Genomic DNA, 13819 nt, shown 5'->3' on the forward strand with positions numbered 1-13819 from the left:
TAAATGCATCATTCGAGAGAAAGAAAAAGAATGAATGAATGATGCATTTATATAGCGCTTCGTGTATTGCTGTACATCCATAGTGCTTTACAATCATGTGGGGGGGTCTCTCCTCAACCACCAGTGTGCAGCATCCACTTGGATGATGTGACGGCAGCCACACTACAACAGCGCCAGTGCGCTCACCACACACCAGATACAGGTGGAGAGGAGAGAGAGTCATAGAGACAATCAAGTGTATGGGGATTATTAGGAGGCCATGATAGAGGCCAGTAGAGGGAATTTGGCCAGGACACCGGGGTTACACCCCTACTCTTTACGAGAAGTGCCATGGGATTTTTAATGACCACAGAGTCAGGACCTCAGTTTAACGTCTCATCCGATATTTTATATATGACAGATAAAAATATATATTTTTTATAGAGTTTTCTTTCTAATTTTGATTTCCACAAATTAAAACAATCAAAAAAGTTTTTCCCTTTATGCAACTTTTTTTTTTTTTTTGTCTTTTGATTCAAGACTGCACGTCAGAAGCATGTTAAAATGTCTACAACCTAGAATAAAGGTGCTATCTCTTGCACAGTGGATGCAGGGAGTTGGAGACCAAAAAAGGCAACAGTGAGAAAAAAAAAAAAAAAAAAAAAAAAAAAGTATAAATCCATGCTAAGAGTTGTTGCAATTAATTCTTCCAAAGTAAAAATGATTGATATCACCACATAGAAATGAGCCAACTGGTAGTTTTATTATTATAAGAATATATAGGAAACAACCATAAAACCCTAAATGCAGCAAATGTACAAAAAAATAAACAAATGCTGCAGCTAAATGCAATCGCAAATGGGTTTCAGTCAAACAAGGTGCATTAAAGCAGAAAAAATGTAAACAAACTAAAATAATTTTGCATTTCGCAAACAACAGTAGAGCAGCCATTCCTAACAATATAGCTACAATACAACATCACTCTTCAGTAGCTCTTTATACTTTGTAAAAGTGCTGCATTTCCTGCAAAGGAAAAGAACATGCGAGCAAATAATTCACAGTTCAACTAAAACTCAAACTAATATTTGGTCTTTCTGAACAGAACAAAAACTCTTCTTCAAAAAGCTTAAGTGCTTTTTGCAGTTCAAGTACAATGGCATTGCTACATATCAAAACAATACTCTATTGTGATTTTCACAATTCTCATTATAAAATGCCTTTTTATTCTAAAGTGCTCTTGTCTTGAGGAATGTTTTGAGTTGGTCTAAAGAGACTGTCATTTGTGCGCCTTATTATAATTTTGTACCAATCTAGGCAAGTAAACCATATTTATCAGATTCTCTTCCTAACTGACTTTTATCTTCTCAGATACTGTGATGGAATAAAGTTGAAGTCTTATGATTCTATTCACACGTAAGACCAAAAAGTAGTTTACTTACTTCACAGCGCAACCCTATGCAAGATATGCTTCATTAGTCGAATAGATAACAGAGACAATGCCTATGTAAATCTGTCTCCTGTAAACAAGATTAAATGTAGGAATTAGTACTGCAATTCACTTCAAAATCAAAACACACTCTGTCAAACGCAAACTGATTCAAAACGTCCTGCAACAGCTATAAGCTTAGAATCAAAACTATTTGGCATTAAACTTGAGTTAAAGCATATTCTCCTAAATACGAGTCAATAATTTATGTAAACATCTGTCTTTGTAATGCAGATTATTCAAGCATCAAATCTGACGAGGTAACAGCAGAACTGATTTTTATGAAAATAATGTAGAGTGCATTTCGCTCTTCATCACTTCAATTGGCGATTTTTTCAATTTCATCGAGATCATCTGTGTCCAGCCTCCCAATTTTCTTATCTGTTGGATAAAACAAATTAGTAAATGAATAAATTTAAATAAAATAAGAAGACAATTCAAATAAAAAGTTAATTTAATAATTATTCATTATTTTTGTAATTTATATACATTAATATTCCTTAAAATAATTATTACAAATATTCTATTCTATATATATATATATATATATATATATATATATATATAAAATATTCAAAATATTCTATAATAATTCTAAAATTAAGAAAAAATTATATATTTTTTCATACAGACATACTACCAGTGGACTCAAATGAAAAGCATAATAAAATGGACTGTAATTATAAAAAAACCCCAATAAAAACAATAAACAAAATTTGAAAACAAACAAATTAATAAATCAAAAACTGAATAATTAATACATTTTTATATATTTTCAACTTTTTTCATTGATAATTATTGATAATTTTTATAATTAATAATAAAAATAAATCAAATAAATACTGGGTGAACTATTACTTTCATAGATAAACTAATGGAAACACTTACTAAAATGCCTCTCATATGTCTTGAGAATCTCCATGCTGCGCTGACTGTCCACCATGTTGACAGCAAGTCCTCTCTTACCAAAACGCCCAGTTCTGCCGATCCGGTGGAGGTACGTTTCATTGTCTGGATTGCCGTCTTTGTCCAGAGGAAGGTCAAAGTTGATCACCACTGACACTTGTTCAACATCAATACCTGTGGGTGGATAGCCTGATTATTGAAGATTGCATAATTTACACACAGATGAGAAAGGAACAAATACTTCAGCTTTTGGTTAAAACAGAAACTATATATTCTCTCAAAGCTGTAGAAATACAGGTTTGCATCTTATTAGATGTACATTAGATGTAATGGTGTACTTGCCTCTTGCGCAGACATTAGTAGTGATGAGAACTTTCTCCTTGCCATCTCTGAAACGTTCAATAACTGCAGCTCTCTGCTCGACTACCATTTCCCCACTCAGCAGCGCCACCTGGTGGCCCTCTTTAGACAGCTGGCCGGCGAGCCAGTTGGCTGTTTTCCGAGTCTGAGAAAAGATGGCAACATGGGATGATTACATGAAAGAAACACAGACTTACAAATATCAACCAGAGGCAAACAGACTCACATGACAGAAGATCATAGCTTGTGCGATAGTGATGGCTCCGTAGATGTTACAGAGTGCGTTGAACTTGTCCTCCTTGCTGTTGCAGAGCACGTAGTACTGCTTGATAGTGTCCAGGGTCTCCTCTTCTCGCTTAAGCTTGATGATGTTGGGATCTGGCACGACCCGCTCGGCAAACTTCCACACAGAGTCCTCAAAGGTGGCAGAGAAAAGTAACATCTGACAGCCTTTGGTCAGCATTCTGTCAGAGATGGGAAATAGAAACCATTTATACTTGATCTCATTCTAAACCAAGTTGCATTAAATACATTTTTAAATAAATGTCAATCTCAAGGACAACGATGTGTGTGTAATATATATATATATATATATATATATATATTAGACACACACACACGTTGGTTTTTGTGGTTTATGGGGACTCTCCATAGGCGTAATGGTTTTTATACTGAACAAACTGTGTGTGCTATTGCCCTACACCAACCCTACACCTAAACTTAGCCCTCACAGGAGACTTTGTGCATGTTTAGATTTTCAAAAAAACACCATTTAGTATGTTTTTGAAGCCTTTTGAATTACGGGGACATAGGCAGGGTCCTCATAAACCACCTTCATATTGTAATACCTCTGTCATACCCATGTCATTATACAAATTTGTGTCCTCATAAACCACATAAACACGTACACACGCGCACGCACACACACGGTAAGAATTATTGTCACTAATTTGTGAAGCTCAATTATCTTTTGCTGCACATCAGAAATATATTCTTTGGTTTTTCTCATTGTGATGGATGATTAAGGGAATTTGGGCTTTGTTTACCCTGCGATTTATATTTCTGTGAATCAGGAAGCCATGGCTGGATAATTTCATGTTCATAATCACCCTGGAGTGCTCAAAATTGTGAATATAAATGGGAATATATTTCAGAGATATTTTATCTATGATAATTTCTAGGGGTACCAACAATTGTGTCCAACGTATTTGAGAAAAACATTATTTCATAATGAGATTTTCCCCCATTTTCAATTGTTTTAGTTCAATGAAAGGCAAGATTTTTGTGATTAAAAAAAAAAAAAAATCTAAAGGATTAATAATGCAGGTTTATTTTCTGAGCCTTCTTTGATCATATTTACCAAGGGTGCCAATACTTCTGACCACGACTGTATATACACATATCAAATCTTTTAATCATGACTTTTCTTTTAAAAACTTTCGTATTTTTCAAGAATTGAAGTATTAGAACAAAAAATGTTTTTTTTAAAATATGAAATAATACACGTTCATCTTTGAAGAGGAGTTTTCATGTCATTGTACATTTCTGCCAAGGAGTAATTTTAGTAATTGCCACTTTTTCTCTCACAATTCAGACTTTTTCCCCCTCTCATAACTCAGTAATGTGAGATAAAAACGCAGAATTACAAGATACTGTATAAAATTCTGAAAAATAATTGCAAGATATAAACTGTCTTATAGAATTATAAAGATATAATTCTATCTTTTTCTTGCAATTCTGACTTTATATCTCACATTTCTGAAAAAAGTCTGAATTCTGATCTTGCAACAAAATGGCCAAAAGTTTTTATTTATTTATTTTAAATATCAACAGTACTATTAAAGAAAATAAAGCCTGTCTTTGTGTATTTGCTTGCAGGCTAAATTCACCTCTGAATGCGGATGCTCTGGTCCTGGTGTCCCTGTGTGGCGATCATCACATCAGCCTCGTCCAGAACAAACACTTTGATCTTTTTGGGGTCAATGAGCTTCAGCTTAACGCACCAGTCCAGAACCGTCCCAGGTGTGCCGATGACGATCTGCTCCTTGATCTTAACCCCACGCTCCACTGGCAGAGGGCACAGCAGCCATCACACATTTAAACCTGCTTTACACATCGTAAGATTCTGAGGCTTCATTTAACCACTTACTTTTATGTCCTCGAACCGCATATGCCAGTTTGACCTCTGGATAAAACTTGCCCATCTGCTCGATAACTTTACCCGTCTGCAGAGCGAGCTCATATGTGGGAGAAATGCACAAACACTGCAGGACAGACACAGATTGGGCACCAAATAATTAACAACATTTACATTATAGTTCACACTGAAATGAAAACGCGCCCTTGTGTAATAATTAAATTTAGAAGGACATGAGGCTGAGTAAATGGCAGAAATTTTTTTTTTGTTTGTTTTTTTTTTTAAACAAAAATTATGAACTATGGAATTAAATTAATTGCAACTAATTCAGCCTTTTTTTGCAGTTCAGAATTCTGACTTTTTTCCCTCACAATGCCATTTTTTCCCTCTAAATTCTGAGTTTACATCTCGTAATTCCACCATAGAATATAAAAGGTAACTGTGACTCTTTACCTTTCAATTTGAACTTTTTTCCCCTCACATTTCTGAGAAGTAAAGATTCTAAGATATGAACTCAATTCTGAGGAAAAAAAGTCAGAATTGTGAAAAAACTAATAGATATTAAACTAACAGCTATGGCTATACTTTCCCCAGTTGATTAATCAAAGTCCATTAAGGCAATTCTTTACTGCTTCAATTCTGAATTGTTATGTTTAAATATGCAAACGTTTCAATCTAATGAACCTAAAATCTGACCAAAATTTACCAGTGTCTGAAAAAACAAAGGTTTTACCTGCAGCGTCTTGCATGAAGTCAGAATGAAAGGGAACATTAGAGTGAATCTCAGTTTTCAAACTCACCTGAGGCCATTTTAAGCTTGGGTCCACATGACTGAGCATGGCCAGCACGAAGGCAGCTGTTTTACCAGTGCCAGACTGAGACTGAGCGATCAGATTCTGAGGTCTGGGAGTGAAGGAAACACATACAGCAAGGGAAACATACGAGTGTATCAAAACTCAATTCACGCATATACCCAGAGATTTCACATAAACTTTTTGATGGTCAAATATTGTTCATCAAATATTCAATCTGTGTGCTTTTAGTCAAATAAAAAATGTATTAATTCAATTAATAATAATAATTCCAGTTGCATATATCAAGGGTTTTAAGCCTCTATAGGGCTATAGTGCAATTCACGTTTTGCTCCAAACCCTCAATATGACCTCTTTATTCTATTAAAATTAAATTTACAAAATATGTGGACTTACGGTTCGGCGAGCATCATGGGAAGGGCGTTCTCTTGGATTTTAGAAGGTCTGTTGAAGCCCATTTCATAGACGCCTTTGAGCAACTGCGGTTTCCTGAGTTACACAAATTAAAACGAATATAATTGGCATATGCAAGCTATCTGAGAGGTGTCAACGCTTCCATATATAGTGAGTGTATTGTCTTTTTTGTATTTATTTCTCCCAAATAACACAATAACTGCTCTGAATGCTACCTATATAAAATTCTGTTCAAAAGTTTGGGGTCGACACAAGATACAAATAAAACTGTAATATTGCAAATTATTATTACAATTTAAAATAAATGTTTTCTATTTGAATATATTAATATATTACTGTGATGCAAAGATGGATTTTCAGCATCATTACTCCAGTCATCAGTGTCACATGATCCTTCAGAAATCATTCTAATATTTTGCCGCAATTTTCTAATTTGCTGCTCATCAAACATTTTTTATTATTACGAATGTCGAAAATAGTTGTGCAGCTTAATATTTTTGTGAAAAATTGACCTCAAACCTGAACGGTTGTGTAAATTCACAGATCTTTCCCCTCAGATATCACTGTTTTAAAACTCACAGTCTCAGCTCTTCGAAGGTCTTGACTGAATAAAGTGGTGAGTTTGGGTCCCTCTGAAGAACCTCCACTTGGTTTGTGTTGTTGACCACATTGCTTCTGATCAGCTTGTTTAGGAGAGATTGTGTGGCTCTGTCCTCTAAATAGTAGATTAGGAAAGAAACAGGCTACTATAATGGTCTTTTACAGTTAATCCATTAATCTTAGGTGTCATTAAGATGCAACCACACACTTTTTAAACTACTTAAGTACTTTAGAATGAGAATAACTCACAAAAATCTGTTACACTAAACACTAAAAAATTGCATTAAGCAAATAAATTGACTGTTTTGACTGTAAATTCAGACTGCAGTTTAAAAATGAACCTTTTTCCTCTTCGTCGGATTTGTCACCATCATCTACGGTACAGGAGAGAAAAAACAGATGACACATCAGAAAATGCTAAGAAATATTTTCATGCAATTATTGTTAACTGGTATGTTTTGTAAAAACAAATAGTAGTTAAAATAATAGTACACACACACAAACTCATTTATTCCCTCTCATGTCATTTCAAACATGCATGACTTCGTTCATTAGAAGGATAAATTATCCAAAAAAGGATATTATGAGAAAAGGACTGGTTGTTTTTTCCATCAAGAACCAGATAATGGCAAGGTGATTATTATGACATGATTTTGGTCTGTTCCGCACAAAAAAATTGGACTCGGAACATAGTGCACACTTATAATGAATATAATGACACTTTACAGTACTTTTACATTATTTTTGAAGATTGAACGCTCCAGTTACCATTTACTGTAACTGTATGGACAAAAAAGTAATTACAGTTTTCAAAGTTTCTCCTTTTGTGTTCCACAGAAGTCATACAGGTTTGGAACTACATCAACACTAAATTCTGAGTGAACTATTGCTTTAATGCAATATAATGATGCAAAACATGACTACCATCAGTCTGATGTAAATTTGCATCTCCTGCTTCCATAATCCGCAAGTTCCCAATCTGTTTTCAAACAACATAATTTACAGTTTTAATGCACTGCATAGAGTCAATATACAAATAATGATGAACATTCACAAATAACGTCTTTAAACTGATTAAACAAAAGTCGTTGATTTAAATTAAGCAGATATGTTTGCTGCTAGCCATACAGGTCACTTAATGAAAATTATTCACACTAACTTAGCTTTCAAACTAAAATTACGTACGTTAAGAGTTAGATAGACTAAGTTAACTTAGTTAACGTTACTTGTTCAAAGTGGTCTGTGGTCGCTAGATTTAAAATCTCATATAGGCCGTGTCTCAAAACTTAATTAAAAAGCATTTTGATGGCCAACACCTTGTTTGGACGTTTCAAACACGCATGTGACATGCAGAAATGCTGTCTATGTAACGTTACTGGTAAATTAGGCAGCTCACTAGGATTTGAGACGCGGCCAGCGCCTGACTCACCGCAGCTAGTGCGCTAATCCATTACAACACAATTAAACCGCATTTTCACTCACAGTCTTGGTAGTAGACTCTTGTTCGTCCACAGCTAGAGCCCACGAGTCGGTCGCCATCGCTTCAGTCGAAGATATTGAACTATTAAGCGCTCTTGATAAGTCTTCAGATGGGCTTCACTTCAACCGACTCAGCTTCACGAGAACGCGCAAACTGAGAGCGCGCGCACAGAACGCTGTCCGGCCGGAAGTTAGCACAGGACACTCAGTTCCAGCAAAGTCAAGGGACTTTGGGTTTAGTTTACTATTCATTGCAAGCAATTTCATGTGTAAGTATCTGGGTATTAGTTTAAACCAATTAAATGTTACAGTAAGTTAGTACATTTTTGTAATAGGCCATTAGTGCAGACAAATATCGACATTTGTCTATTTTTTTGTTTATTGTTGGTGTCTCAGGTAAACCAACCACATTTTCTACTTTTTATGCATTAGGTATAAAGAAATAAACTATTTTTATATATATATTTTTTGGTGAATTCTGTGCACCAAATTAAAATTCCAGTATTATTATATTTTTATTTATGTGACCCTGGACCACAAAACCAGTCATAAGGGTAATTTTTTTTAAATTGAGATTTAAGCTGCAAAGCTGAATAAATAAGCTTTCCATTGATGTATGGTTTGTTATGATATGACAATATTTGGTGGAGATACAACTATTTGAAAATCTGGAATCTCAAAATATTGAGAAAATTGCATTTAAAGTTGTCCAAATGAAGTTCTTAGCAATGCATGTTACTAATCAAAAATTAAGTTTTGATATATTTACAATAGGAAATTTACAAAATATCTTCATGGAACATTATCTTTATTTAATATACTAATCATTTTTGATGATAAATTTGACCCATACAATGTATTGTTGGCTATTGCTACAATATACATATATTGTTGTGTAAAGAAGTGAACGCAATAAACCACAACTAATTGCACATGTTATAAATTATATCAATTTGTACAATTTATTCATTGCAATAATTGCTGGCCAAAGCAATGGTTAGACATTTACTTAAAAATAAAAATTATGAGAATTAACAATGGTTTTGTTGTATTAAAATTAAAGTAACCATGTTTTTGTTTAGTTTTTTTGTTTCTTTGATGTATTGATTACCATTTGTATAACCACAGTTTTACTACAAATACCACGGTTAAACTATGATTAGTGCAGGAAAACAATGGTTAATTTGTGGTTACCATGGTTTAACTATAGTAATCATAGTTTTTGGTTTTATTTGCAGTAAAACCATGGTTAATTTGTATTGTGACAATTTATCTCATTTATTGTGACAACATGCCCCATCTGTGTAAACCATATGTTTTCCCGGGGAAATATTGTTGAAAAATTATTACAGAAATTGATTTTCTAAAATACATCTGAGAAATGTTAATTGAAGTAAAAAAAAAGTGTTACAACTTGCCCAATCTCCCCTGAATATGATCACGTTTAGTTTACAAATGCACTTAGATAAAAATATATATAAAAATCCTTAACAAACCTAAATAAAACATAATACAATAATCTCTTTTTAACACTGTGTAACACATGTAGGGGAAGGCATATACTGTACATAATGACATCATGTGTTTTGGCTACACATTTCTTGATCGTTACCTTTATATTTGAATACCTTCATTGCCATCATAGGAAACCATAGTTGATGTAACCATGGTAATAAAGAGCCATGCTTATTTTTTCCTGTGGTTACTATGCTCTTGCTAGAAATACCAAAGTTTGATTATGGTTACTGTGTAAGAATAATGATGACAGAATTTTCCATTAAAATATTTTAAATCTTTTTCTGATCTATTTAAAACCCAGTATAGATTTTATTGATGCTTTAACCTTATGTCGCACTATTTTGGAGCCATGCACTTTTTGTACATTTATTAATTTAGCAGATGCTTTCATCCAAAACAATTGATTAATACGACAGAGATTTATCCTGCTTGAACCATGCTTGTTTCTTAAACCTAAAAAAAAAATAATGCTTCAACCCGACACCTCAGTGCTAAGAATGATTTATTAAAATGTGATGTCATGCAATCTTGCATTTGTCTCAAAAGTCATTATGCATTATGGTTTTATTTATTTTTGTCTCAGATTTTCATCGTAATTGTGAGTCAAATGTATGTCCAAAGAATCTTTATTTAAAAAGATTCTGTAGCTGAAATGTATGACCATTCATAGCTTTTGATATATTTTCTTCTTTATTGCAGATGAAATAATCAGCAGCCGCTGCAGCCCTCACTAAATCCCAGCAGATGAGATAAGAGACATTCACAGAGAGCGAGCGAGCAAGAGAGGGAAAGAGAGACAGTAAATAGCACATGTTAATTTAATTGAGAAACAGAAGCTGAGGTTTAAGCCAAGGCAGCACATCACTAAACACACACACACTTTCTCCAACCAACCTGTTGTCTTTTAAAAAAGCCCTGGAGGCTCCATATTGATTGTCATGGTTACGTCCTCTGCAAAAGCAGATTAATCACATGCACCACGGCCACAAAATGCATTCAGAAAAAAAAAAAAAATACTAATAAAACCGTCCCTGTCATATTGAAATCAAGATAGTGAGCTTAGCACTCACTGGAGGGAAAAACATGAATGATGGGAAGACAAAAGTGGCGGATAACGGGACAGAAAAGGATGTGAGACCAAAATTCTTAATCTGAATCCTTTGCATGATCTGTGATCTCTTCCCTCCCCTCGTTTCCCCCATGCATGGTGTTGCATTTCAGCCAGTGGCACCCCTGGCTATCAAATAGGATACATGAATGGGCTCTCGTCACTGATTACGGAGAGACAGAGAGATGGGGGAGCAGAGAGGTGGGTGGTACAGATGCTGAGGGGAGAATTGAGCGTTGGTGGGGGGCTGGTGGGGTTCGTGTTCATCTGTTGCACAGGACAAGCTCTCGTTTCCAGCTCTGAGCTTCATAACCACATGTTGCTGTGCTGACTGACTGCATTAACGTTCCTCCAGCTGCTTCTGTGTCTGTCGGTCTGTCTCTCTCTCTTTACCTTCCTCCCATCCTCCCATCTGCTCAGTTGTTGTGTCCATCTCCAAGAGACAGAGAGCTTTTCGGAGTTGCAGCCTGATGTTATTTTGGACCTCACTGATTCAGGCATCGAGATGCAGATGTGAGGTAAGAGATTTCTGCTTTGAGAAAAGTGCATGAGGAACTGGTCAAAGGATTGAGATGAAGTATTTCAAGGTGAATTTGGGAAGTGTTTCCAAAGCACTAAAGAGGGATTTCATTAGCTCGTGGCTGCAAGTGATGCATGTGTAGTCAGTTTGCTGGAGATGCGGGATCAACAGGTGGTTGTTTCTGTGCTGTCTGCCCCGCAGTGTGTGTGGTGGCAGCCATGGAGTGCGTGGAGTGGGTGATTTGGCTGTGATTCACACTCTGTTGCTCCGGGGAGAGGATAGGAGGCGGTGTTTGATTATTGTCTGTCACTTTGGGCTCTGATTTGGTCCCCCTGGAATAGAACATGGAAGAAAGCTAGAATTATGTTTTATTTATGCTGAGGACAAACAAAATCATTAAGAATGAAATTGATTTTGACCTTTACCTGTTCTGCTAGAGTCATTTAAAATGTCATTTTATGAGGTTTTAATATTATTGCTTACCTGCATGACTTTGGTATCTGTTATTAATGTTTTATTAGCAGCATATAAGCATATGACAAAAATGACAGATAGAAACAGTTATTTTAAATTGAAATAATATTTCAAATTTTTTATCAAATAAATGCAGCCTTGCTGAGCATAAGAGATGATTATTTTGAGGTTTTAACATCATCGATTACCTGTATGATTATCAGTATCTGTTATAAATGTTTCTTTAGCAGCATATTAGAAAGATTTCTGAAGGATCATGTGACAGTGAAAACTGGAGTAATGATGCTGAAAATGCATCTTTGCATGACAGGAATAAATTACATTTTAAAACATATTATAATAAAAAACAGTTATTCTAAATTATTATAATATGTCACATTTTTGAACAAATGCATGCAGCCTAGGCATAAGAGACTATTAATAAGGGTTTATTATCATTAGTTACCTGCATGATTTCAGCATCTGTTATATCATGTTTAAAGATGATACTGACACCTTTGCTTTGTGCAGAAATGTCTCCTCTCAGGACACATGATGGCAGTGTTTGACCGGTTTGCCGTGTGTGACGATGGGGAAATCTATTGCACTGATCTGTCCAGTCTCATCCTGTCACATGGCGGCGGCACCCCACCAAACCCTGATCTATTACAGAGGGGGTGGCGTTTCTCTGTGTCTGAGAGTTATGACCATGTGGACACCTTGATGAAAGCATCTGTTTCTGTTCTGTGATAAGAAGGAGCTGTTTAATCTCAAACATTTATGTCCTCTGAGAATAGTTGCTCATAAATCTTGGGCGAAATGGCTGGGGATCAAGTCAAATTTCCAAAACACTAGCCCACTGTGGAAATTTAGCAAGTTAGATGAAAATAAGAGAATTAATGCCGGTCTTGAGATAAATGATAATGCAGTTTACTTTTTTAAATATTCATGGATATTTCTCAGAGGTTGCTCGCTCAGAGCTCAAGAGATTTATTAGAGTTCTCAGTTGTGTTTGCAAATAGGTGGGAAACCTGTTTGGAAACTACCATTATTTTTTCATGATTCTGTTTGATGGCTTATGCTTTAATTATGAGATATATCACAGATGTTTCTCCTGTACTTCATTAGATGAAATAAACAGAGACACAAATGCTGATATTCAGTAAGACATTAGTAGTCGACTGATGTGGGCTTTTCAATGCCTGATGCCATTTCAAGGCTGTGAACAGCTGATGATATAATGTAGATATATTATAATTAATTCAAATGATATGGCAAATTAATATTAAATATATTAATGTTAAACAATTCATTTCACAGTATTTTTTTTTTTTAAGTTTGGGATCAGTAAGGTTTTTTTTAAATAAAGAAATTATCATTTTTTTTCTGCACGAATGCATTAAATTGATCAAAAATGACAATTGATAAAAATAATTATATTTAAAAAAAAAGTAGCTCTTTGAATGTTATATTCTTTAAAAATTCCAGAAATATTTATAACAGTCTTCATAAAAATATCAAGACTCTTTAAAACAATGATGATAATAAGAAATGTTTCATTAGCAGCAAATCAGCATATTAGAATGATTTCTGAAGGATCATGTGACACTGAAGACTGGAGTAATGATGCTGAAAATCATCTTTGCATCACAGGAATAAATTACATTTTAAAATATTAAAATAGAAACACATTATTTTAAACAGTAATAATATTTCATATTTCTACTTTACTGTATTTTTGATTAAATAAATAAAGTCATACTGAGTATAAGAAACTTATTTTAAAATCATTAAAAACTATTTTACCAACCCCATATTTTTGAATGATAGTGTATAATCTCATAATATCATAATCTCAGAATGACCAAATATTTTCTACTACTCTAGTATAACTCAGGTAATTCATTAAAAGATTTAATACAATATTTGAGCTCATATTAAAATCTCAGATATTTGTAAACCTGAGCACAGTGTGAGGCATTTTTGAGATATTTTCTGAAACTCTATCTGAGAAGCAGATTCACCAAAAGTCTTTGATTGTCTTTGC

The 13819-nt window shown here is 34.4% G+C and overlaps 1 protein-coding gene across 1 annotated transcript in view; it reads right to left on the bottom strand.

Annotated features, from left to right (window-relative positions):
- ddx19a (DEAD-box helicase 19a) overlaps positions 1-8343 on the bottom strand; it is an 8608-nt gene extending 265 nt beyond the window's left edge. Inside the window, exons 1-12 of the mRNA XM_079402536.1 lie at positions 8177-8343; positions 7619-7673; positions 7036-7068; positions 6674-6809; positions 6077-6169; positions 5669-5771; positions 4881-4995; positions 4621-4798; positions 2958-3195; positions 2714-2876; positions 2354-2545; positions 1-1846 (exon numbers count right to left, since the gene is read on the bottom strand). The exon at positions 1-1846 is cut by the window's left edge and continues 265 nt beyond it. Coding sequence (XP_079258662.1) covers positions 1785-1846; positions 2354-2545; positions 2714-2876; positions 2958-3195; positions 4621-4798; positions 4881-4995; positions 5669-5771; positions 6077-6169; positions 6674-6809; positions 7036-7068; positions 7619-7673; positions 8177-8233 — 1425 coding nt within the window. The 5' untranslated portion in view covers positions 8234-8343 and the 3' untranslated portion in view covers positions 1-1784. The remainder of the gene's footprint in view (positions 1847-2353; positions 2546-2713; positions 2877-2957; positions 3196-4620; positions 4799-4880; positions 4996-5668; positions 5772-6076; positions 6170-6673; positions 6810-7035; positions 7069-7618; positions 7674-8176) is intronic.
- Between the last annotated feature and the right edge of the window lie 5476 nt (positions 8344-13819).

This window comes from Barbus barbus (genome assembly GCF_936440315.1).
Source record: "Barbus barbus genome assembly, chromosome: 41".
NCBI lineage: Eukaryota > Metazoa > Chordata > Actinopteri > Cypriniformes > Cyprinidae > Barbus > Barbus barbus.